The sequence below is a fragment of the Gobius niger genome (assembly GCF_951799975.1).
Source record: "Gobius niger genome assembly, chromosome: 2".
Taxonomy (NCBI): domain Eukaryota; kingdom Metazoa; phylum Chordata; class Actinopteri; order Gobiiformes; family Gobiidae; genus Gobius; species Gobius niger.
In genome coordinates, this window is record NC_136853.1 from 16,962,876 (window position 1) to 16,988,400 (window position 25,525).

The 25,525-nt window shown below is 40.5% G+C and overlaps 1 protein-coding gene across 2 annotated transcripts in view; it reads right to left on the reverse strand.

Annotated features, from left to right (window-relative positions):
* Nucleotides 1–8,617: 8,617 nt before the first annotated feature.
* Nucleotides 8,618–25,525, reverse strand: part of rai14 (retinoic acid induced 14) — a 28,597-nt gene continuing 11,689 nt past the window's right edge. The window contains exons 3-21 of one of the 2 annotated variants that reach the window (XM_079582966.1): nucleotides 20,566–20,696; nucleotides 18,802–18,890; nucleotides 18,413–18,477; nucleotides 18,224–18,281; nucleotides 17,971–18,041; nucleotides 15,108–15,214; nucleotides 14,845–15,008; nucleotides 14,671–14,696; nucleotides 14,229–14,315; nucleotides 13,971–14,060; nucleotides 13,609–13,725; nucleotides 13,187–13,288; nucleotides 11,558–12,217; nucleotides 10,997–11,469; nucleotides 10,732–10,894; nucleotides 10,491–10,658; nucleotides 10,253–10,411; nucleotides 10,110–10,175; nucleotides 8,619–9,578 (exon numbers count right to left, since the gene is read on the reverse strand). In XM_079582966.1, the coding sequence (XP_079439092.1) occupies nucleotides 9,492–9,578; nucleotides 10,110–10,175; nucleotides 10,253–10,411; nucleotides 10,491–10,658; nucleotides 10,732–10,894; nucleotides 10,997–11,469; nucleotides 11,558–12,217; nucleotides 13,187–13,288; nucleotides 13,609–13,725; nucleotides 13,971–14,060; nucleotides 14,229–14,315; nucleotides 14,671–14,696; nucleotides 14,845–15,008; nucleotides 15,108–15,214; nucleotides 17,971–18,041; nucleotides 18,224–18,281; nucleotides 18,413–18,477; nucleotides 18,802–18,890; nucleotides 20,566–20,696 (2,883 nt within the window). In that variant the 3' untranslated portion in view covers nucleotides 8,619–9,491. Of the gene's footprint in view, nucleotides 9,579–10,109; nucleotides 10,176–10,252; nucleotides 10,412–10,490; nucleotides 10,659–10,731; nucleotides 10,895–10,996; nucleotides 11,470–11,557; nucleotides 12,218–13,186; nucleotides 13,289–13,608; nucleotides 13,726–13,970; nucleotides 14,061–14,228; nucleotides 14,316–14,670; nucleotides 14,697–14,844; nucleotides 15,009–15,107; nucleotides 15,215–17,970; nucleotides 18,042–18,223; nucleotides 18,282–18,412; nucleotides 18,478–18,801; nucleotides 18,891–20,565; nucleotides 20,697–25,525 lie in introns of both variants that reach the window. The other variant, XM_079582967.1, reaches the window with a different exon arrangement.

Here is a 25,525-nt window from a genome sequence, read left to right on the forward strand (position 1 = left end):
TGTCTTTGCTTGTCTGTTTGTTTGTTTTTCCGATTATGCTATTTTTGTAATCGTTTAGTGTAATAATCGAAATCGTAATCGAATTTCGATTAATTGCACAGCACTGATTTCAAAGACGTGAGGCCTGTGTGATCATTTCCAACACTTCAGTTTCATGAATCAAACAATATCAGTTTGATTTATTTTGGAGAATGATCTTTATAAATAAGTTTATGCCCCCGCTTAACTGTGTTAATAAACAAGTTTGACAGTAAAATAGTTTTTGGCTTCACCAAACTGGAAAAGTGTCTGTGCTGCTAAGTAAAGTGTGATAAATTTCGATTAATATTTTTAATCGCATTAAACCTCATGTAATTAATTTATCAGAATTAATCAAGCCCTGGAAGGAATACACGAAAGTAAATGTGTCAATGATGGTTTTTCCATATTGTGATATGTCCTTACCTGAGCTTAGACGAGTTGACGCGTACCTGTCTGGTCTTTACGCGTGCGCTCAGTCACGCAAAAAGATCAAACATGTTGTTAGCATTTAGCCTCTCCTCCTCTCCTCTATGGGGCCAAACAGGGGTGAAGTTCGAAGCGACCAAGCTCTTCCACGTTTTCCCTATTGTAATACAGTTACACGATCCAAGTCTGCGTAGTAAAGTGAACATATATATTACTGCACGGACGTCGAAGTGCTCCTAAGGTGTTATTGAGCCTTACAATATAGTTCCCCATTCTAGAAAATCAACATTCAACTATATTTGGATCGTGTAACTTCTCAAGTAACCGTATTTAAACCGTGAAAGAGCTTGGTCACTTCTAACTTCAACCCCGTTTGGGTCCATAGGAATAAGCTGGGAGAGGCTAAATGCTAACAACGGTGCGCGCATAAAGACCAAACAGGTCCGCATCAACTCGTCTAGGCTCAGGTAAGAACATATCTAAGTTTTGAAAAACGGTGGTCTGTTCCTTTAAAACTGCCGCTTTTTGTCACTGTAAAGTCCTCTGCAAACATCAAGTAGGTTTAATTATGTATAAAAGTCAACATTTCAATTGACTTTTTCATACTTGTGATCTGAATTTTGATGAGATGTTCTACAAAATCGTACTTGGACAAAAGAAGAGAGTTGTGTACAGTACTGTTTACAAAGACGCCCACCTGTGGCTACTACAGGTGGCCTCGCTTTGAGTGGTCGTCCAGGACGGCCATCCTCTTCTTCCTCCTGGCCGTGCTTCATCTTCTCTGCTTCTTATGCCCCTTAGCCCTGACACCAGTGCCTCTTTGAAGTGCTCTTTTAAGAGGACAATTAGGCCCCTCCACCAGACAGCGCACTCACTTCTCACCTTTTTAATAAGGCACTCATAGACAAGTGTCGGAGGCTTTTTTTTTTTCTTTGTCTCTCACACACACTTTGTCACACGCACATTTAGCTGGACGAGTCTTCGCAGCAGGCTTGTAAATTCTTTGTCACTTGGCTGTGAACTTGGAGACCCCCTTCCTTGGTACGGTACAGTACATGTGTGTCCACTGATAAGGGGCTGTGACTCAGTGTAAATGGAGTTTCCGGTGCTTTGATACAAAGTGAATCAGTCTGAGCAGGAGGTGAAGAAGCCATTAGCATACAAGACCACCGCAATCAGCATATGCTTACAATACCTGCAGCCAAGTCCACGGGGTCTGTTTCTTCTTTTTCCAGCAAGAGATAAAGCAGCAACATCACAGACGTATGAGTGTAATTGCAAACTAATAGGCTGGAAATGGCTTTGTACCTAAAAGTGTAATAGCATTGTTGTTATGGCAGTCGCACAGTAACAAGTATGTTCTTTTTAATTGAAATGTATTGGGGCAACAATACCAGTTACCAGTTAATACCAATTAAAAGGCTTGAGATTTTGATCATCAATAATAACTTTCTATTCAGTGTAACAGTTACTTAACCTTTGTCTCCAGTGTCTGTGTACATTGAGACCATTTACAAACCTTCACTGCAATGCTCAATATTTTAACCTGTCATCTGCCATTTTAGGTTGAGGCTTAGGTTTATAATTTTGTTGGTTTGTGTTTTACTTTTATTTAACCTGGAAAGTCCCAAATATTCTAATTCCAATTATGCAAAGTCAAAACCCAAAGCTCATTGACTGGAGAGCTAACTGTGCTAGACCTTCTAGTTTCTCAAAAGTTTTCTGTGTGTGAAGCACAATTTACATTACATTTTTCATCCCTAACCCTAATCATAAATCTAACTCTTGACCATAAACTGACTGGTGGGCAATGTGTTGGGTAATCTGGTTTATAATGTCTTTGTGAAATATACAATTTAACTATTGAGACATCTACTGTGTCTTTGCTTGTACAGAAGGCTATGTTAGATTTACAGAGGTAGCATTATTGGAACAACCCATTACTGTACAGTAATAACATGGTAATAGCAGGATACCCAAAGTAATAACATAGTAGTTGGCAGTTACATGGAAGCACTATTTGTTTAATGATTAAATATACGTATACTTACTTATATGAACCCTAACCTATAGTGTAAACAGTAAATTACCAGGAGACATGGTCTGTATGTTATTTTGTAAACAATTATGGAAACACGGCCATACATTATTCTTTCTTATTACTATCACATCATTGCCGAGCTGCAAAGTATCAACCAAACAGCATTTGCAGAAAGGCCCGGCACTCCAACAGTGATGAGATAGCTGAACTGGGCTCTAGAGTTCAGCGGCTTTAAGGAGACTGACATGGAGTTAAGCCTCTGACTATTGAGTTATACTGAGAGGATATTCCCAGTGCAAACACAGACGCGCTCCATTCTATAATAACTTCCTCAGCAGCGGCGGCAGCTCAGTGTTGAGCTATTTAAGAGAGCTGGCCTTTGAGGAGAGAGGCTTTCCCTTCCCCACCTCTCCCCTCCTCGCTGTGTCTCTCTGTCATTAATGATGTGATATTGTCCCATCTGTTGGGGGAGCAGCACGTGTTTGCAGTTAGGCTCATGAAAACCTTATGTGGAGCGGCTGGCGGGAATGAGAACAGTTCGGACTGGGAAGCCCGGCCGGGAATGGGAACGCTAATTAAATCTCAAGACCACTTCAATGCGCAGGTACTGTACACTACAAAGATATATGACTGATGCAGGCGGAGTCCGCTCCAAGTCAAGAGAACACATGGGACGGGTGATCCTGTGCCACTTTCCCATGTTTTCTCTCCTCCACAATCTTTGTCTTGTGGCTACGAGCCAAATGTTTACATGAACATATTCTCCAATATAATTACATTGTCCTCTCTGATTGGTGTACAAAGTAAGTGCCCTGGGACATGTCTGAATTGACAACACTATTAACATATTTGTAAGATGCCATCACGTAAAGCAAAACATGAGAATATTGTGATCAAAGGCCTTGTTCTACCCACTGCTATTACACCACCTCCAGACAGTTTGCTGCAATCACTCTGTGCTAAATCAAATGCAGAAATAAACATCTCTGGGGTTTGAGTCCGCAGCCAAAAGACTCATGGTTCAGAGAGCCCAGCCATCCCTCTATTTTACAAAGCGGTCTGGAAACATGCTTAGGATGCGGCGTGTTTGATAATTCATAATGTATTGCTGAGACTGTTGAAGACTTACGCCTCGTGGTGTTTGTACAGTAGGTTACTGACTATCATTATTAACCTTCCATAACAATACCGCTCTTATCTGCTTTGTTTGTGCAATTTGCAAACATTGATTTCAGTGACAATCAATATAGGACAAAATGCAGGCTAGTAAAACAACTACAGCTCTGTCATGTAAAAGTTATTTTCAAGGTGAGGTGCTTTGATTGTGACAACGTGGGGGTGTTGTATTGTTGTATTGTATTGTTATATTGTTAAAGGTTGTCACAGTGGGGTGGGAGAGGGCCCGATGGAAGGGGCTGGATGGGAAGTTTTGTTTCCACACTTGCTTCAGTCACAAACATGTTGTGACTGAGGGAGCAGCACACTTTACCAATTTTCGGCTACTCTGTCATCGCATATTTGTATGATTTAGTCCACTGCGATTATTTTCTGTGGGGTAATCTCCAATTCCTGGTTTATAATGATCATTCACAGACCCTGGAAGACCTACAGGATAACATTTCAACTGAAACTGCCAATGTATCAATGCTTTAGAGTGTCAATACATTCATCTGAATCAGTGTGTTGACAATAGATATTAAAAGATATTCTGTATCGCTTTATATTAAGGTGTGCTCGTTGATAATTGATAAGGTTGATAAGCATTAGGATTAGGGTAGGCCATGAATAACCATATTATTCATGGCGTAGCATGAATAACGGTATGGTATGGTATTCATGGTATAGCATATTTGCATGCATGAATCTCATATATATTCATCAACGTGCACTGTCATGACCAAATAAAACAACAAATAAATAAATAAAATTAAAACATGCAATTTTTCAAAGGATTTACATTGTGCTTGAACCAATTAGCAACAAAAGCTGCTCTGAAAGTGTGTTCTCCTCTCGATCGATTCAGTCCAGAGCGATATCAGAGCTAATGTTATTGTCACTGTCACATCAATCAGGCTCCTGTTTTTGTGTCTGTGAGCCAAAGATGACAGTCAGTAGATGTAGATGTCAGTAGACAATAAAATGTATTCCATTCTAATATTCTATTTCATTGTGCAGTTATTTTTATCACAGGTTTAGCACCGTAACCTTATAAAACATAATGGTAATGCATTCAGGATTTCTCTGAAATTTAGTATAGTAATTTGAAGAAAGTACAATAGAACTGAAAAAGCGTGACATGATTCAGAATGTTAGTGTGAATGTCTTTTATATTGCTGTATGTTAAAGTGACTAGATGCAAGTTGGTCATTTTATGCTCACGACTGCCACCTCTGGTCTTAGGCATAACTGCAGCTTCTATATTAAGCTTGTGCATGACGGCACTTCGGACCCGAATGAACAGCTTTTTGAGTGACAGTGCAGGATTTTAGAGGCAGTTGTGGTGAATCGGTCTGGGCTCATTCTACACATTAGGACATGACTGAAAACTACATATTTTTTTCATTTTTAAACTCGGTATAGTCCCTTTAATAAGAATTGTTGCATAATTTCTTTTGAAACAATAATTTGTATCTACCTATTTTTTTCTAAAGTGAGTCCTTTATATAGTTTATTCTTACAGGCACATGTGTGATTGTGTTGTTTTTTATGTGCATGTTGCTTTCAAGTGCCCGCTCAGATGTGTGTTGCGGGCCACAGTAGGCTTGAGGCCAAGTTACATCTTGTAGCAATTAAGCTGCATGCGTCTCTTACGCCCCTCCACTGGTCGACTGCAGGCTCTTGTTTCAAGGCCGTCTCACTCCAGACAAACTGACAACATTTGACGGCTTGGTGAACAGGGCTCAACAGAGCATTATGTTGCTCACATCAGTTACTCACCAAAAAGCTGGAGGTTTACAAACAGAGGGCTTTCACTTTATATAGCAGAAGTCTGTCAAATGTACAGCCTCATTTGACAGTGATGTATTCCTCTGTTGTCTTCATATAGTGTCTGAGCATTCATTACAATCACACCGAAATGTGTTAGCACTTCTGCGGTTTCAGAGCTGAGCCAAGTTTGAGAGTGTCGCAGAGTCAAAACGCTGTTGACAAGAGTTAGGTCGATTCACGCACCAAAACATCTCCAAAGAGGTTGTTATATCGGACCCTGCCAAATACTTGAAGAATGATAAAAATTGGATGTATCCCAGAGTACACAAATTATCAGATTAATTTATTGTTGTTAGGGTCATGTTCAATAGTAGTAAACAGCTAACCAAAGCTGCCATTGGTTCAATATTGCAAGAGCAGATCGGCCTGCTCGGTCTCAGCCAATGATATTAGAGGACAGGTGTAAAGCAGCGTTCACAGAGCAAATAGATTAGGAAATACAGGGAAATGTGCAATGTAAACAAGTCGTCAACACAGTGACAATTTAGGGATTGTCACATAAAAGTGAGTGAATGTTGAAAGCTATGACGTGAGAAGCTGTGGGTTCAGTGCTTTCCTTCTGTGACACCAGGATTGAACAGAATGGTCTCTAACGTGACTTAAAGGGATATTTCAGGATTTTTGACACAGGGCCTCTTTTCCTAGTTATCCAGAGTGTTGTCGATTACTGGACTTTTTTTTTTATTCATGCAGTCCTTATATTTGAAGAGTTAAGTGGTGCTAGGCTAGTGCTAGGCTAGTGCATGTCTATGGTAACTAGTAGCCTGCATTAAAAAACCTCTTCAAAATCATGGGGTCGTCCTCCAAACGTTGCCATAACTGATAATAAACAAGATAAACAACAGGTAATCAAACTACTGTAGATCCGGTAACCAAGCAGATCACTCCACCGCTGCGAGGCTTGCAACCAGGAAACTTAAAAAAAAAAAACACAGACATTTATATGGGTAGTCTGATGTTATAAGTGATTTGCCTCAGGTGCACTGTGCTCAGGTCAGACTGTTTTTAATGCAGGCTACTAGTTACCATAGACATGCACTAGCCTTGCACTAGCCTAGCACCACTAAACTCTTCAAATATAAGTACTGCATGAATAGAAAAATTAAAATATCTCATGAAATCAACACCTAGGAAGTGAGGCCCTATGTCAAAAATCCCAAAATATCCCTTTAATGTCGCAAGGTTTATATTATATACAACTTTTTCATTGTTTTCCTAACGCCCCTGATGGTAATTTTGTCTAAAAGCATAGGCTATATTGACTATAAACATTTAAAGAAATCATCATAATGCAAAATAACGTATTACTTGTATCGTTGGAGTTCCTAAATGCATCTTTTTTTTTTCTTTTTTCTTTTTGGCTCCAGTCTTTTCTCATTTCCTCTCAAAAGGACTCCTTCAGACCTGGTCCTGCTGGGTTTTGACCTGCTGCTGCTACTATTTCTCTGCTGTTCTGTCTGAATTTACTTATGTAGTTGTTACATAGTTGTTCAGTCTGTCTGTTTAGTTTTCCTCATACTTGCATTTTCTTAATCATACATTCAATGACAATGACAATGAAAAGTGATCCTGCAAGTTGCGAAATGTGCCTATAAACTGTGATAGAGAATCGTGATATAACAAATATGTCAGGAATGAGTTTGACCTCAACTAACATATCAATTTAGTGGCTTCCCCTTTGATTGTTTATCAAAATATCAGTCTATGTAGAAATAAAACATTTCCGTAAAGGCCCACTGACATTTTGTATAGCACAGCAGAAGTCCTAAGGTCTCCCTGTCCCCTCGGACCGAGCCATGGGAAAAAAAATATTTACAAGTAGTTGCTGTGTTTGTGCCATATATGTGTGCAGATGTGTTCGTGTTTGGCCAGTGGGCAGGTCACAGGGCCAGGGCAGGAAACAGAGCAGCAGATAAATGACCCAGAATGAGACTGGCAGATCCTGGACCATGTGTGTTGACACGGAGAGCTTAAGCCGACAGGGAAATAAACTACGCTTCTCCATATTTTGGAGCCACTTTTTGAATCACATGCACCATTGGACTTGACACCTCTTGGTGCGATCGAGAGAGATCTGCCTAAATTAGGTTGGGTTCATTCTTATTCCGAAGGATGTGAAACCTGAGTAAGATTAATGGAATATGTTGACACACATTTGTATAGATTGTAACACTTGTGTGTTCACATGTGGCACATAATGGGCCTGTTTGAATCATGATGTAAAATTGCACTAAGTTTTTTGTTTCTTTTGCCCAATTTGCTTTTTTGTTGTTGAAGATGAAGAGAGAAAGTATCATATTCATGGAGATTCAGCATGTCTGTCATCACAATTTCCAGCTTCTAGTCCGGTTCGCTGTGTTTATATTTCCACTGTTGTGGGATTTTCACGGAAAGATGAAAACTGTATATTTTTGGAAACCTTTTGGTATAAGCAATGAGAAAAACAATGTTTCCATTTGCCCTTGTCATTTGGTAAAATTGTGTAATTATACCATTTTTCCATTAAGGGAATTTTGGTCATTGCTATGGTAACACCATGAAACATGTGACAAGGGTTTCATTGACTTTTTTGATGGGAACGACCAAATGGAAGTTTCAAACTACGTTTTTTACTCCCCATATAAATGTTATCACACCTTTTTTCCCCCATATCAGAGTAAATGGAAACATTGTTTTTTCTGATTGCTTATTGCTTAAAGTGTTGCTTAAAGTGTTAAAAAATGGATAGTTTTGATACTCTCCACAGAAATGACATAGTGAATCGGGACTATTCTTTTGTTTTAAAATAAAGTAGTATTTTTAAAGAGCTGACATCCGTATCGCAGTTACAGTAGTGATTGTCTTCATTTCAGGTTGCAACTCATGCCTGCAACCAAAAATCTTATTTTGACTAATATTGTCCTCTAGTGGCCGTTTGTTGTATTTTTGTGGACGTGCCTGTGGCCATAAATCATTCAATTTTGTATCAAATAAAGACAAAAAGAGCAGAAGTGACCTCATAGTCAAGTACGTTGTTTAAAAAGTTTATTACAATAAAAATGCAATAAGAACAGTCTTTATGTCTCTACAAAACAAACATTAGTAATTCAATTTCCCTCGGGTAAAATAGACACTTTGTCTGTAAAAATGTCCTTATAAACAGACCGTTACTTGCTGAAAGAAAGTGTGCTTCGTGATTGTTGAAAATATTTGACATAAAAATAAATACAGTGCAAAGGCCATAGTGTACTAAACATGTGGTCAGTTTGCATTTTCAGACATTATTTTGAGTACCTGTGAAAACAAATGGGATTTTAAAAAATACTAAACGTAACCTGCTCGGTGCAGATACAAATGAGAAGGCAATGGTTATAAATAGCAGTAAAGTATACTTGTCGAAATTGTTTAGGATTAAAAAAAAAAAGTTATATTCAGTTCTATTTAAGTTTTGCTCACAAAATTGTAATTAAAACAGTCCCATGCATTTTGTTTTTATAAAACACAAACACTTTTGTAATTTCAGGTTGGCTTCAAGAACATGCATAAAAAACACATCACAAATAATTTAGATTGTTTTGAAAACTGCTGACCATGACACACGTGGACATGACTAAACAACACTAACACTGGTGCGCCATAAAAACAGACGATCGAACGCAACGCCGACCGAAAGTGATTATAAACAGTAACAGATTGAAGAGGCTGATGAGTGTGCACATATTTACATGAAAGTCTGATTGTTAGTACATCCACAATGTTTAATTTTAAGTTTGGCTAGTGCATAGAGGAAAGGCTCCAGGTTCATAAAACATAACACATCTGGAAGCTAAAGTTGACCAACAGTATCCTTGCCATAAGACTGATTGCTTGATACCTGAAGATGGGTCAAAGAAATTGGCAAAGGCAGCAGAAATATAATTGTAAACATTTCCTCATGTGAAGGTTGTCCAGAGGCATCGTACGCTGCCATGGAGTTTTCACAAACAACTTATGAATATGGGTGGTCACAACACTTTTGGAAAGCAGTCCCCATCTCTCAGCAGGCCTCCTTGGCTTGGCTAGGCATCTTACACATCAGGAGGATCTGCTTCAAGGCTTTCTGGACGTCTTCATCCATCTGCCCCTACAAGCACAACGGTCACGGTTCAAAGATGGAGAAAAAGACAAAACCCCTATTCTGACCAGAACATGTGAAAACACTAAACAGGATGTGACATTTATGAGAAACGTTCCAGAGCAAGAAAATAACTGGGCATGATTAGAACAATGATCATTTGGTCCAAATCCAAAACAGGGCGGAGCTATCACACAGTTCTGGGTTTTCAGCACAAACTGAGGAGACTTGAAAGACATCGCCATCTAGTGCTCAAAAGTACTATATAGAGTTAACGATACAAATCAAATAATGGTAAATATGTTACCAGAAAGTACATTGGTGCGTGTGGCGTATGTAGGGTTTTGATTTTGGGTTCCTCTTACTTTTTAGTTTTATTAATGAACGCTGCATCAGCTGGATTTAACTTTACATCAAAGCATATTCTGTACTGTTACCTTGAGTGATGTTAAGTTGGAAACTATTGCTTTTGTGATGTACATGACCCTGCAGACTTGTAATGTTGTATGTGACAACTGTTACTTTACATAAACAATGTACCTGGACCGCATAGAGCAGGTGCATTCTGTAGACAGACACTATCTCATGGTGCTGCTTCTTTGACTCCTACAAAAAAGAAAACAGCAGTAAAGTTAATTTGACTCGAGTCGTTTGTCGTTTGTATCACATGTAAAAGCACTTACTGCCAGCTGATACTGCAGCTGTTTAATCTGCTGCTGCATCATGTCCGCCTGCTGGACCTGCTGCTGCCTCTTGGACGGAGAGCTGGAGTTGTATGAGAGCTGTGACAGGCTATTTAACGCATCCTTCAGCTTACAGACCTCACGAGACAGGTCATCTATCTGTGACGGGACACAGGACACTTTAGCCTTGGGATCAACGTAGGACTGTCCTTATGAGCCCTGGAGCAGTGGCACTCACCCGTTTGTTCTTCTCTCTCTCCGAGGCTACATGGTTCTCCACCAGCTGCTTCAGTTGGCTCACAGCATCCTGAGACTCAGCCAGTCTGGAGGTCAGAGTCTGGTTCTCCTTCTCCCTCGACATCACCAGCTCCTGCAAAGCTTCTCTCTCAGCGCGATTATCACGAGCCTAAGGAGTTCGATTAAACAAAGTTTTGACCAATGAATCTTAGCGTTACATTTTTCCCCTGACTCTTCTGTACCTGTTGCCAGGCATCAGCAGCCTCCAGGGCCATCTCATCCTGCTTCCGAAGCGCTGCCTGGAGGAGCTGTGTCAGGTGTTTCACCTCACCCTCCAGCTGCTGTTTCATGGTCTCATGCTCTGCATAGGCCACTGAGTCATCAGGGGTTTCATCCTTTGTGTGTCTGTGAGAAGCAACAAGGTTTGTTTTACATTTGTTTTCTGTCACTTTGTCATGTTTTACTACACAAAGCCTCTCAACAAAGTGATTTGCCTAATTTTCTCACCTGTCTTGAAGAGCGTCCACCTGTTGTGTCTTCTGATGCAACTGCTCTTTAAGTGCTTCCATTTGGTTCTCCAGACCTTTAATGGCATTTCCCAGAGAGGCCACAACCTGTGTGTGATCTGTGAGCGACACTGAACTGTCCAACTGCTTCTCAGCCTCCTGGTGAAGCTGTGAAATCTCCTGCTGAGCAGCTGAGTACTTCTGCTCCGTGTCATTGAGAGATGCCTGAAGCTCCACCACTTTACTTTTGAGCACTTCAGTCTGGTCCTCCTGCTGCTTGGACGTCTGTGTGGAAGAGGCACTATCTGCAAGCTGTTTCTGGGCAGCACCAAGCTGGCTCTTGGTTTCACTGTAAGAGTGTGAGAGCTCCATCAGACGCCTCTGCAGGCCAGAGATCACTTCGTTCATCTCACCCTTCATTTCTTCAAAGTCTTTAGCTGCAGCCTCCACAGGAACCGTTCCCCTCAGAGCCTCCTGAACAAGACAATTAGCAAAACACCTTTATGGATAGAGTTTTGTGTGAGCAATCTAACAAAAAGACAACATTCATCTTAACATTTACCTGAAGAATTCTGATCTCCTCTTTGGCCTCTCTGTACAGGTTCTCAATCTGTGTTCGCTGGTCTTTGTCCTTTCCATTGCACTTGTTCTCTGCTCTCCTCAGGGCCTCCTCCAGATGTTTCACTTGTTGGAAAAACTTCTCTTTTTGGGCTTCAGTCTGGAGGAGCTGGACCCTGAGTTGTCTTACTTCATGTTCATGCACCCTCACGTGGCTCTGCTCTTCCTGTTTTTCCTCATTCTCTCCTTGTCCAGTCATAGCTCTCAGCTCTTCCACCTCCTCCAGAGCCTGATGGTATCTCTCTTGAGTGTCTGTGAGTTTGGCTTGAAGTTCAGCCAAACTTTCCATGAGCTCTGCCTCACGCTCTTTCTCTCTCACCGCCTCATCCTCCTCCCGTGACCGCTCCGGGCGCAGCTGGGCCTGGAGGGTACGGTTTTCTTTCCTGGTTTCTAATAGTTTGACCTGCACGCTCTCTAAAGCCTGTCGGAGCAGCTGGATCTCTTCTTTGCTCCCACCATTCTCCCGCTGACTGCCCGCCTCTTCAGTCTCTCCGTCTGCGTGAGATGGAGGAACCTCTAGCTCGTCCTGAGTGGAGTGGAAGGATGAGTTGGAGGTTAGGCTGTTGGGTCGACTGCTGTCTTGAAGTACGTCATTGTGGTATTGCTAAAAAAGAAAAGAAAAAAAGATGGGGGGAAAGACAACTGTAAACTACATATTGAGTCATATGGAGATTCTTTCTGGGCTGCTGATCTGTTATGTGTAATCTTTTCAAGCTCCTCTTTGAGTTTTATTTTAGTTAGTTGCATAATTTAAAAACCCCCTTTGGACAGGTTTTGTAATAGAACATGCATCTGGTTCGTCCAATGTTTTTGCTATGTCCATGTTAAATAAATAAATGAAGGATCTGGACAAGTTTGAATTCATTGTGAAGAAAATATGTAGGTGTTTCAAAATGTAAAAAATTAACTTATATGGCGCTTTTCTACCTTTATCAGACCCAAAGCACTTTACGGTAAGGAACCCACGACCTTCCGATCACGAGACGACCCGCTCTACCAACTGAGCCAACGTCGCCCCCAATACATAATATTGTTTGTAAATCTGTATTTAAGAATATAAAGAAAAGGCTATTGTTGACTAATAAATCAAATACAAATGAATAGCCTGGTTAGCCAGATGGTTAGCCAGCCTCTCAATTTAATAGTGTGTGTGTTTATCTTCATTACTATCCTACTATGCGGATCAATCAATGAACATGATTCATATTTGGTGATGGTGGTAATATTAAAAACAATCTCTATTGCCTTTGTGATGCCATTACCTTGCTTTTTTTTTATTTCTTTTTTTTGTTTGTCTTTGTTTTCTCTTTTCATTTCATGCTATAAGAAATACCTGGGGATTTTTGTTGCTGTTACATAATTGTGGAGAGATATTTGTCCTGTCTGCTTGTTGTTTGTTTCGAATGTTGTTTTAATTTGTTGTATTTTTTTGTTTTCGTTATTTCATTTTCTGTTCTGGGACTTTTGTGTTTAGGACCCCCGTGCAAACGTGACGTCACAAGCCTCAGAGGTCTTGAACAAACCTGTTTCTTAAGGCTTGGTTAAATGTTAACCCGGTTATTAAATAACTTACTTTATTTGTTCCTTTAAGTTGCTGGTTTTCCAGAGTAAGAGCAGTAATCTTTGCTTGCAAAGCAGAAATCAGGGCTGAAGATGCAGTTAGATTGTACTCATCCTGTTACCACGTTCACATGCAAAACAAAGAACAAAATGCAATGTTCAGGAGGACCACTCGCTACCTTCAGCAAAACAAAACAAGCCGTGACATGCCTTAAGCTTTAGTTATACCCTTACAAGAATGCCTAAGGTGAAAAAGTTCAACACTACAGATACAGCAAACATTAAGTTGAAAGAACATACAGTTTTAGTCATAAACCTATTAATCACTCATAGTAAGTCAGAGAAAACACATTAAGCGTGCACATGAAGCAAGACTTAAACTGGTTAATCTCACATTTGTTTAGAAATTAGTCGCACAAATTGATTAAAACTCACTCTTTCTGATTCAGTCCCTGGATGTTCCACAGTTTGTTTTAGGTCTTCAATAGTATCAAGCAACATAATTCTCTCGTCTTGTAGCTCTTTCTGTGCCATTCTTCTGAGCTCATCCTCCTTTGAAAAAGAGAGAGAAGGCAGTAGGAAGGAGCGGGAAGACGAGTGGGAGGGGGTTTAAATGATGAATGAGAAGGAGTATATCCAAGCGAAGGTGAGGGGAGAGAATATAAAAAGTGAAAATGGGAGAGGCTTTAGGCAGCCTGCTACAAACTCATCAATCATAATAGCACACAAAAATGAGTACTTAAAAAAATATCCTATAAAGCTTATTTATCAAGATTAGGGTTTGTTTTAACCTTCACCTTGTAATTGAACTGTTTTGGAGTGTCACTTTTCCCGGACGCAGGAGTGCCACCAGATGTGGCAATTGAGGGAGATGACGGTCCAGAGCTCTACAGACAAACATACATGCATACCAGATTAAGATGTATATATTGTATATCATTAATCATGTTAGTAACAGGCGTTCCACAATATGTTGTATGAGTGTAAAGCAAAACAACTTCCAAGCTGCATTTGACCCGACCACTCACATGCTGCCTGTGTGGACACACATTTACCTGCAGTGGGCTAATGGGAGGTGGAGGTGCTTTTCGTTTTTTGGGAGTTGTGATCCGTTCATCAGTTAGCTTAGCTACTTGATCATGCTAAGGAGTCAGCAAAGAAACAAGAGAAGCACAGAAAAGGATTAGTCTGATTGGTGCTGGTTAGTGTGAAGAGAATCGGTCAAGACTAGAGTTTTACAAAAACAGCAACTATGACATCATTAGGATCCTAAGAGACGAGTTAAATCACAGCTGACTAAGGCGGCGTAGACTATGACCTCTTGGGTGAAACAATGAAACTGCTTTACTTTCAGTTCATCAAAATGTGCAGCAGTAAAACTGTACAATAATGACTGGTTGCAGATTGTTATGTCATACAATGTGGCAAAAAAATATTTGCTCTTTTCATTTGTACTTTCTGACACACAGGTTTGAGAAATATTAAATCTAAAATTACCTGCGGGCTTCTAATAGGTCTTGGACCTGTCAAAAAAGAGTACAATTCATATTATTCAAGTAATGGCATACTACAAGTAACAATTAAAAAAGACACCAGCAGGAGGCAGTGCTGGCCACCTTTTATGATTGCAGTGATGAAGGCTCTACTACATGTACAGTATGATCCCCTCACCTGTGACCTGCTGCCCGCTGACAGCCTTTGCTAGAGCATTTTTGAGCTCAGAGCTGGATGATAGTTTGGCATAGGGACCAACAGCTGACAGATCTGCTCCATGCTGAACTAAAGTGTCCACCACAGCAGCAGAGTTGGACTCACAGGCCAGTATTAAAGCTGTCCTAAAACACAGGCATCAACATCATATTACTCAAGTGCTCAAATTACTAATATCTGGTGTTACAAGCTTTATGTTTGGTCCACGTGTTTTTTTTTTGTACCTGCCGCTCGTGTCAGAAGCATTGATTTCAGCTCCACAGTCCAGCAACACACTGCACACTTCAGCATGTCCGTGTTTGGCTGACAACAGCAAGGGGGTGAGTCCATCCTGGTGGAAAATAAGGGGGAAGGTTTTGTCAGAGTAAGGAAGATTTTGTCAGAGTAAATATTGATTCATGTCTCCACAAGTGCAACATGTCGCCCAACATTTGCTGAACAACATCTGAGAGGACGTAAACAAGAGCTTTGGTTTGGGTATCAATAGATTTGACTAACAATAGTCTGGCTGACAGGAAATCGCTGAATAAAGAATTGTAAAAGTGTATGACATAGCTGCGTGTTATATTACAAGACTGCTGTTTCCAATCTGACCACAGAGAGGCCAAACTATGTAGTGGGTTCCTCTGAGCTTTACCAAAGTCTCAAACAGCTCTGCCATTCTTAAAAGCATTACATTAGAAGCTTTTTAAACTTCTTACAAAAACTTATTATATCCAGTACATAGCAGGCCAGGAGTCACTGTCTTGGTGTTTCCTGTATCAAGAGTAAGCCAGAATATCAAACATGTTATGCCACGTTTCAATACATGCTGGTACATTTCCCTATAAAAACTCAGTGAGTCATGGCAACAATACTAAAACATAAATCAGATGGTGTGTCCAAACAATAACTCAGCCCTTGAGTATATTTTGGAAACTCTACCCACTTCTGATCCACACTGTGTTGAGCATCTATTATTATAGTATAGCGTACACGTAATGTGAACTTTAAGGACATCATGAATACAGTCAACACATTTATGGATTAAAAGGTATTTTTAGGCCTGCACTTCCTGTAAGTGGTTTTGATTGTTTGGCTTTGCAACTTAAAACTACAAAGAACCTTTTTAAAAGAAATTGTGAAGCTCTATAAACATTCTTTGTCCTGCTTACGTAAGATCTGGCAGATGTGCATGTGTCTTTCAATGAAATGATGGATGTTTACTTAAGTGTAATAAAGTTCAGGTGTGGATGCATGTATAAACTTTCACAGACCGGTCCATGTCTGTTAGTCACAAAATATATTTGGTAAAGCTTTCAGACACATGCTCCTCATTAACACCCAGTAGTAGGTCACTCGGATCTGCTCCGTGGAGATGACGAGACGAGGGGCTTTACATTAATTTTGTAAACCATTGGATCTTTTTACCCCGCTAACACTGACAGATGACTTGTAATGAACATTTCAGAGCCTATGAACACTATGTATGTGGGACAGACACACAGAACAACATGGATTAGTTAAATATTTGCCGTATAAGAGCAGTGGTACGGTCTATAGTGCTATATAGTGAGGAAATACAAAATGATGATCATTTCTGTTCTTAGGTTTCATGTTCTCACATCCCTGTTGGGTAAAACCACAAGCACCACTGCAATGGAGACCACATGTCTGCAGAGCCAGAGCTCAGTTCCCACAGTTACTGACCTGCCACTGGTCGGCTACATACTACTCTCACAACATTGGCACTATCAATCAAAATGTTGGCCTTCGGAAAGGGCATTTATTCACTAGGACTTCCATACTTTTGTGTAATTAAAGGTTTTCTGACTTTGTAAAGAACATTCTATGACTGCATGGCATTTTGTTCAGTGATTCTCAACTGGTGTAGCTTCAACTTCAAGACAAGTCAGTTTATCCTAATATATATTATACTACTAATAAAAGCATTTTGCAGTTTGAATCTATTATCACAACACAGTAATTCCTCACAGCGTATTGTTGATTAAAGTATCATCATGAGACTTACAGCGAGAACCAGATGTTTAAATACATATATAAAAAGACACCTATGCATTTTTTTCTGCCTGACATGAACACAATTAACTTTTTAGTTTTTAGGTTAGAATTTTCTAAATTATTTCTATTTGCTAAATAGTCATAAGTTTACATACACTAAGATTACTACAACTTTAAACAATTTGTGAAAACTCAGATGACGATGTCATGTCTTTGGAAGCACAAGTCTGGTTCATCTTTGGGTGTAATTTCAAGACGCCTGAAGGTGCCAGGTTCATTGGTTCAAACAATTATAAGCATAAGAAATGTCCAGCCTTCATACAGGTCAGAAAGAAGGCTGGTTCTGTGTCCCAGAGGTGAACGTGCTGTGGCCTGAAATGTGAATATCAACCCATTCTTCTGGCATTTAACAAATCGAAATAATTTTTAAAATTCTCTATCCATCCATTTTCTTCTGCTTTATCCGGGGCAGTATCAGCACCAGCAGAGATTTTTAAAATTAGAATTGACCTAAAAAAGTAAAAGCTAATTCTGGTTTCATATCAGACAGTGAGAAAAAATGCAAATGCCTATTTTATATATAGTGTATGTAAACATCTGGTTCCCACTGCACTTGCAAAAACAACCCAACAAACTAATCAACATGAAGAAAGCCCATCATGACCCGCTGAAAAGGGCTCCGCCACTCACTTTTGGGAGCCTAAACACACCCTAAACTTGTTTTCCTTTGTTTGCTTTCACAGTTTGTAAAATTTAAATTGACAGTTGTGTGCAAACTCATTCCAAACTTTCCTCACACATTTCAGCCATCCCAGTTCTTTAACAGAATTTATAAGCCTGTTTCACAACTTTAGGGTCCCTCTCTCTCTTAACTTCCCTGCTAGTTCTTGAGCACAAAAAAAAAGACAAATTCCCATAAATGAGATGATGCACATCGTCTTTTCAGAAATGTCTATTACAATTTACTGAAATAGGAAAAACAAATACATAATTTCACTGCCAGGTACAGGGCCTTTAAGATTTTCAATCCTATACAAATAATATAAAGTTTATAAAGGCGTAATTTAGTATATCGAAAGTACTTACGGCATCTTTAATGTTGATTAGAGACTTCAGTTCGCAGAGGAGTTGAACTGTCTGGACGCTCCCACTGGCAGCTAATCAAAAGTGACAAAAAATTACAATTTATCAAACTATTCGCAGGTAAGGCACAAATATTGAGTGCTTTACGGAGCAACAGCGTGGCTATTATGTTCACTCAGTGCGTCACCACGGTTACAATCTCCAAGCGAATAATGTGAAAGCTATAAAGTTAAATAGTGTCAATGCACATCCTTACCTGCATGATGAAGGGCAGTCTTTCTTGAGCTGTCAACGCCATCAATTGGACATTTGCTCTGAAAATTAAAGAAGATAATTGTACATTTTCAGATGAGGTTTGTGGTTCCATGACTTGACTTACTAGGGCTATTTATCGACCTTGTTGTAAGCTTTATTATAAACCTACACATGACCATTTAGCCCTTACCTGAATGAGCTTTTTGCAGCATTCAACATGATCGTTTTTGGCTGCCAGATGTAAAGGACCTAAACCTAGTTAGAAAAAGAGGTCATTAATAGTCATGAGCAAGGCTGCAAAATGTGTCAGAAAATGTGTAAATCTCAGTCAGATGGAAGATGCAGTGATTTTGTGATTAAGTAGTGGCTGATATGGATGTGGTGGGGGTTCACACGTGCTGGTGTTTTGACATGGGACGGGAAATGGACAGTGTTTATCTCACAGTGGGAGAAACAGTTTGTAGTTTGTCGTGCAAAAGCTTTAGAACATGCGCGAAGCTCCGGGCGATGTTAACCTCTCTAACCCCCACCTGTACCGAGCACATTTCCAAGTGTAAATGTGTTATTCAAGGTTTGTACCTGAAGCATCTGTGCTTGACAGGTCGACCCCATGTGAGAGGATAGCCCCCAGACACTCAGTCTGACCCAGAGCCGCAGCAACGTGAAGCCTGAAAAACACAAACATCAAACAATCTGATTACTTTGAGGGACAAAGTATCAATGTGGTCAATACTAACAATATAAAACCAGCCCTCGAGAAGCACCTTATGCATTTAAAAGGGACTATACAGAGTTTAAAAATGTTACAATTATGTATGTTCCTCCCCCCTACATGTCCCAACAATGTCTTAATGTGTCGAATGAGCCCAGACCTGTTCACCACGACTGCCTCTAAAATCCTGCACTGTCACTCAAAACGGTGTTAATTCGGGTCCAAATTGCCGTCATGCATGAGCTAAATATAGAAGGTGCAGTTACATGTATGACCTGAGGTGGCAGTAGTGAGCATAAAATGGCTAACTTGCATCTAGCTCCTTTAAGTAATTACTATGGGTTTCAATTTAATAAGAAAACATTATAAATTATAAATAAAGGGGACCGAAGCTTCCTAGATGGGGAGTGAAATGTTGACATAAATGACAATTGACAATAAAATCAATACCTATAATTGGTTACGGTCACATTATATTATACATGTCAGAAATCTCTTGCTGACATTTAAGCTCGTTTGCCAGGAATTTCTCACCTTTTTGCTCAATAAACGGACACAGTGGCAAAGTCGGAAAGAGCTCTTAATAGATTAATTTACATACCAAGCGAAACACTTAGATTTTGTAAAGCAGGGTAAACCTTTGTGTGCAGGAATGTCAAGTCAATATCAGTCGAGCTGCAAAAGTGCCCTTTGTGACATTAGGGCCTGTCCGCTTGTGCGAATGTGTGGGGTGGTCGATCAATGAGACCGTTTTCAGCTCCGTGGGCAGAATAAAAAGGCAAATGAAATGGTCTTGATGTCAGTCCAACTCGGCCACATGCCTTTCAGTCAGGTTTTATCGCCATAGATACTACTTTGTCCATCATGAAAAGAATGGTGAGAATGTGAGACAACAAAAGTGCTAGAGCTTTATGCAAAAATGTGAAATATGTTGGGACAAAAACCCACAGGATTGTTTTTTTTCAGAGTGCTGGACAATTCATGTTTTTCCTAGTTTATTTTTTTAATCGTTAAAGTCTGTTGAGTTTCTGAACATGAAGGTTGTTAAACATTAGGTCTGAGTTGTGGAGAACAGACACAACAGCAGTGAGCACACAAGCGCCTGTGCAGCAGAGGCCCAGTGCAGAAAACACTGTTTCAGCACAGGGCCATCCATTAAGAAGTCCCAGTAACGCTTATTTTTAGAACTATGTATTTTTAAATGACGTACTGCAGAAAGTACAAATGCCACTTGGAGCATTTGGTCTTTGGCTCAGCACAAATACGCTGTAAACTTTCCCCATTGTGCGTTTTTCTGATGGTAATTGTATCGGTTGCTTCTGTTCAGGCCACAATTTCACTGGCATCGGTTTGTTTGGTTACAACGTTTGTAGATGCGCCTCCCTCCATTCAAGAGTTTACAAAGGTTTTATTGTCATTGGAAGATAAGGCCATCTGTGGGCAACATTAATCTTACAGTCCGATGTCAAAGAGGAAAAGGACAATAGTTCCCTTTTCAAAATGTTGTGCTTCATCTTTTAAATTGTTGTACGTTTTTTAGGTAAAAACCTTGGCCACAACAACAACTACCCATGTTTTGTATGCACAATTTCTAATTTTGTAGATTGAGTAAACGAGTCGTCTGTACTTACGCTGATTTGCCTTCAGAGTCTAGTTTAACAGCACTTGAACCCTTCTTAGCGAGCAGGGACGTCACCTTGTCAACTTCCCCATGTTCAACAGCAGCAAGGAGACGCTCGTCATTTTTATTCCACTCGTTCGTCTGAAACACACAGGAAATAAATGACTCAGAGAGATGTCCAATAATAGGCTAGTTCTTTTTTTCTAACCAATAAATTACAAACAAATAAATACATTTAACTCCCATCACCGCACATAGCTATGATCTATGAAACATGTACATCATGTATATCAGCCAAACGCCGATGTTCTGAGGCTAATAAATAGGACAGACTTCAATATTTTTTCTATATCTTTAATGTTGTTAATAACTCAGTTACTGTCAATACAGTGCACTACTCTAGATGAGAAAAACATTTTAAAAATCATATGGTGAGGACTTTTTAAGAATAGACTGCAGCCCTTTTCCACTAGCGTAAACACATTCAGAGCAGTTGAAGTTACAGTACAGAGTTCACGCAGTACGTTGGTTCCGACCACCTGTGCAGATCAGGGGACTCTCCCGGATTAAATTTGACCTGATAGCCCACTGACCTACACGTGATAAGGATGTAAACTCACTGACTCCTCGAATAGCTGTTGAGGCACACTGACTGTACCCCATTTTAGGAGGCCACTAACCACGCTTAGTGATACGGAGTGTAAATAGCTTCAGTGGCTCACATCCAAATGCAATGCTGCTGGACACTTTGCACAGCTTGTGGAAAAAGCAGGGCTCCGACACAAATAGCCTGGATGTTCACCTCTAAGGCAGGGGTCTGACTAAATCCTGTGAAATTTGTTTGACCTGTAAGAAATGTTCATTGCTTGGATCAGTGAGAGTTTCGAGATCACTGCCTTTCCCAAAAGGACGCCTGGAAATGTGATTCTCATCCAGTTGTAAAATGAAGCACATACAGTATTTGATAGCCATGACCCCTTGTGGTGTGGACTTCAAAGTGGTGCTCATAATAAGAAATACTATTTGGGGCAGCCGTAAGATGAGTAGAAGGTGCCACATATTGGATACAAAGGCTCAGCTGAGCTCCGACAGAGACATACGTCTACCAGGTGTCCTGTAAAGGTCTGTAAATACTGTGCCACGTGCCCAAAAATATCTCAGTGAGTGAAAAAGATGTATCATCGCCAATAAATCTATAGAAGGATCATTGTCGTATAGAGTGTTTTAGATGAGATCATTTAAATGAGGGGATGTCCTTGACGTCTAATCACTCTTTCAGTGTTTGGCTCAGTGGAACACAGTAATGATGATCATGTCAGATACTGTTGTGGGCTTCATAGAGGTTCAGCCAGTTCAAACTTTGAAGAGCCTCATGATTTTCACACTGACAACCATGTGCTGTTCAGTCAGCAGGCTGGACCATCGAACAACTACAAAGAAAGTTGGGCAAAACAAACCAAAATGGAATCCAACAAGCATTCTCTTCCAAAGCAGTGCCCAATAATCCCTTTATCTTGTGATGAAAGGAAGTTACATTTTGATCACGTTTATTCTGTCTGACACAAATGAGACATTTTGACAACAGATACCTCAAACAAAATGAATTACAATTGTGTATCGTGTAGGACTACAGATGAAAATTAACATAGTGCTAAATCTGGTGCAGCCATCTTATTAATGTAACTGCACACTGTCCTTTAAACTAAACCAGATATTGGTATTTTAAATATGTCACACTTTATGAGTCAAGCAGGAATCTGTAACTAAATTCTTTACCGGGTGTTTTTACTTCATCTTGAAATGCCATCATGATGTACCCTGTAGTTCTTACAAGCTCTCCTTACAGAAAAAGCCACAAGCGCCGCTGTAAAAAGTGGTGAACCACACAAACCTGCAAGAGGCCTGAGAGGATCCTGGTGTAATAATGTTCACTGTGGTTTCACAGAGCAGAAGTCTCAGAGTCATGGTTGGACTCCAAAACAACTACCCCATGTTCTGATTCTAGTTTTTTTTACTCTCACTTGGCCACATTTTAGGTCATGCTGATGCTGCTTCAGTGATGAAGCCATTTTGGCATCAGTTTTACTCCATAATGCACATTTTAAAAGGTTTGCCTCACATGACCTCAGACTTAAACAGTGGCTTCGACCTCCTTCTTAACCATTATAGTTTTTTCTGGTTATTCATTTTCTCTAAAATATGTTTGCAAAGCACAAGTACAGACTTACTTCATCTGTATGGCTATGTAAACTACTTCATGCAAACATTTCAGTGCAGCCCCTGTGTCTGTCAAATGTTGGATGTTTGAGGATAACCTTTAAAAACTTGCAAAAACAGTTGAAATCACAGAGTTATCTTTAAGCTACAGGGCTAAGAACTACTACACACGAGGGAATAAAACCCAAGACATGAACACTACCTTGCCAATCGAGTGTTCAACGAAAACTATTATGAAGTGACGTTGCTCTAAATGTGCATGACGCATTGTATTGGACAGGTTTAAGTGGAGCGGAATGCACTGCTCCACTTTCAGCCACATTCCCATCTCACTGGTATGCCAGCACAGCGGATAATGAAGAGCTGTCGAGGACACAATCAACTCAGGCCAAGCTTTACAACAAGTGGCGGATGAAACTATGCAAGTTTCTCCAGGACAAAGAAGCGCCATTGGTGGAAGAAGTGGGAAAGAATAAAGTTCCCACATACAATATAACCTCTGAAGAGACGACAAACTCAAAGCAGCGACACTTGTAATTCACACCCAATAACGTTCAGAGTCTAGATGAGATAGAAAAGTGTCTGGATTGGATTCCCGGGCCATGTGGCTGGTGTTGGAATTTGCATCTTATCCTCGTGTCTGGATCAATAATCTAGGCACTTCAGACCACGGATGGCCCAAGGGAAAGATCTGGAGGTGGGTCCCACAAAGCCCGAGATCAAACCTTCTTCTCGCTCTCATTTACCTTGGTAGTCTCTTGAGCGGTGATAACTGTGTTTAGACTGGATTTGGGGCGTATTTGTTCCCTCTCTGTCTTTAGCTTGACACTCATTGGACGTATAAAGACTTCTGTGATAACCCAAAGTGTTTCCTGTTTGTCCAGGCCAGAGGCAGTCGACATGGTCAGAGTCAAAAGGAGAGGGGGGGGGGGGGGGGGGGGGGGGACGGGAAGAATCAATGAGCTGCTTGGAAGTGGCCTGCAACAATAGGAGTTTGGGCATGAATAAGCTCTCTTACATTTCCAGTTAGTGGATCTGTCAAATCACATCTTTAAGAGAAGCAGTGAAACACAGGTTTGTGAAGGAAACACCAGGAGACCAGCTTCCTCCTGCGGCTTTGTAGATTTAGGAATTTGTGGACTTAATCCACGGCACCATGCTTGAATAGTCCAGCAATACAAATATTTAAAAAGACAATCCCTATTAACATCATGGCACATGATGGACAAGCGACATTGGCTGCAGTGCTTGTATGCTGGACGCTGTATTGTAAATAAAGAAACTGGATCCAAGAAATATACACAGAAAAGGAGAGCTCCATATTGACACGTATAATAGGATTCTAAACCTAATTCTTCCATAATAGACACACTGAATGTCTCATGTCAGAAGTTTATAACTGTGGCACAAGGCCCACATAGACTGAAGTGGTATTCAGTACGAAGCCTTTGAAGATAAGGCACTGGAGGCTGTGATGTTCATGTGAACAGAGCCGTGCCACCAACGTGCTGAGAAGAAAGATAAAAGTGAATAAATGAAAAGTAGGTTAGAGGAGGAAATATGCAAACGACTCAAGCCTCCAATGGAGAGTAACTCTTGAACACATAAAAGGGATTGTCTTGTCTGCGCACAGAAAGAACCGTGTCCATACAGGAAGCATCGAGGAAGTGGGAACAATGTACTAAGAAAAAAAACTCTGCAAAAGTAAGTCATTTCCAGAGCGTCTGCCCTTTGATCAAATGGTTGTTAACTTCGGCCCCTTATCTCCGACAAAGCAGATGCTCGAATGTCCTCAAACAATGAGTCCTTTCTGCGGGCCACAGCTGAAAGCGCTTACTGCCCTCCATGGCACAGAACACGCTGCTTTCACATATGCACACGGCACAATAGTTCAGCAGGCCCTGAAACTCGAGCCCACAACAAGAGACGTTAAAACAGGCCTGTTCAACCAAAACCAGATGGGCACTGTCTGAATAAGAAACGTGCCTCCAAAACTGACCGGACTCCGTGCAGTTTTGGACAATAGTGATAGTTTTAGATTTGCAATTAATGTTTTAAAACCACACGTGTAAGTGTAGGGGCACGATCCAGGATAAACCGCCAGTCTGCACTGACCAGCCATGTTAAAAAATAGCTCAAAAGCAGCACTTCCTTCTGACACAAATAGCTTTTCCTGGGCCATAAATAAACAGTGCTTGACTTGGAAAGCACCCAGCCTCATTAAGGCTCGCGGCCGCTCTTAAACGGGGTGATAGTAGAAATGATATTGTGTTTTCACCTAAATCGCGGACGAGGGTATATTAAAAGTTTCTGTCAATAGAATTAGCAGCAACGTAAGAGGCCGGTGCCAAACATTTGAAAATGAACCGTGTTTCACCCTGAATCCATCCATCTTCTTGCAGTAATATTGTTCTAGTGATGCGGCACAAGCCAAGCTAAACAAACCGCTTGGGTCGGTCTGGAGACAGGGTCCGGAGTGCTCGACAGGGTGTGGGGTTTCTCTCATGCATGCCTTCTGATTCATTTGCTATTTCCTCATTTATCGCAGCTAATTCCTTCCTAGTTTTGCAGGAGCATTGCAAAATCCATGAACTCTGGTTCTTATCGCACACCTTTCGACAGTCAGTATTTTATCAAGTGGAGTCTGTGTGGCTGAATCTATTTGAGTTGTCAATTTTACCAGCAGTAGTATCAACTTTGTTACCTCTTTCTCCCCAAATCCCCCTGTTCCCAACCATTTTCTCCTTTTAGAC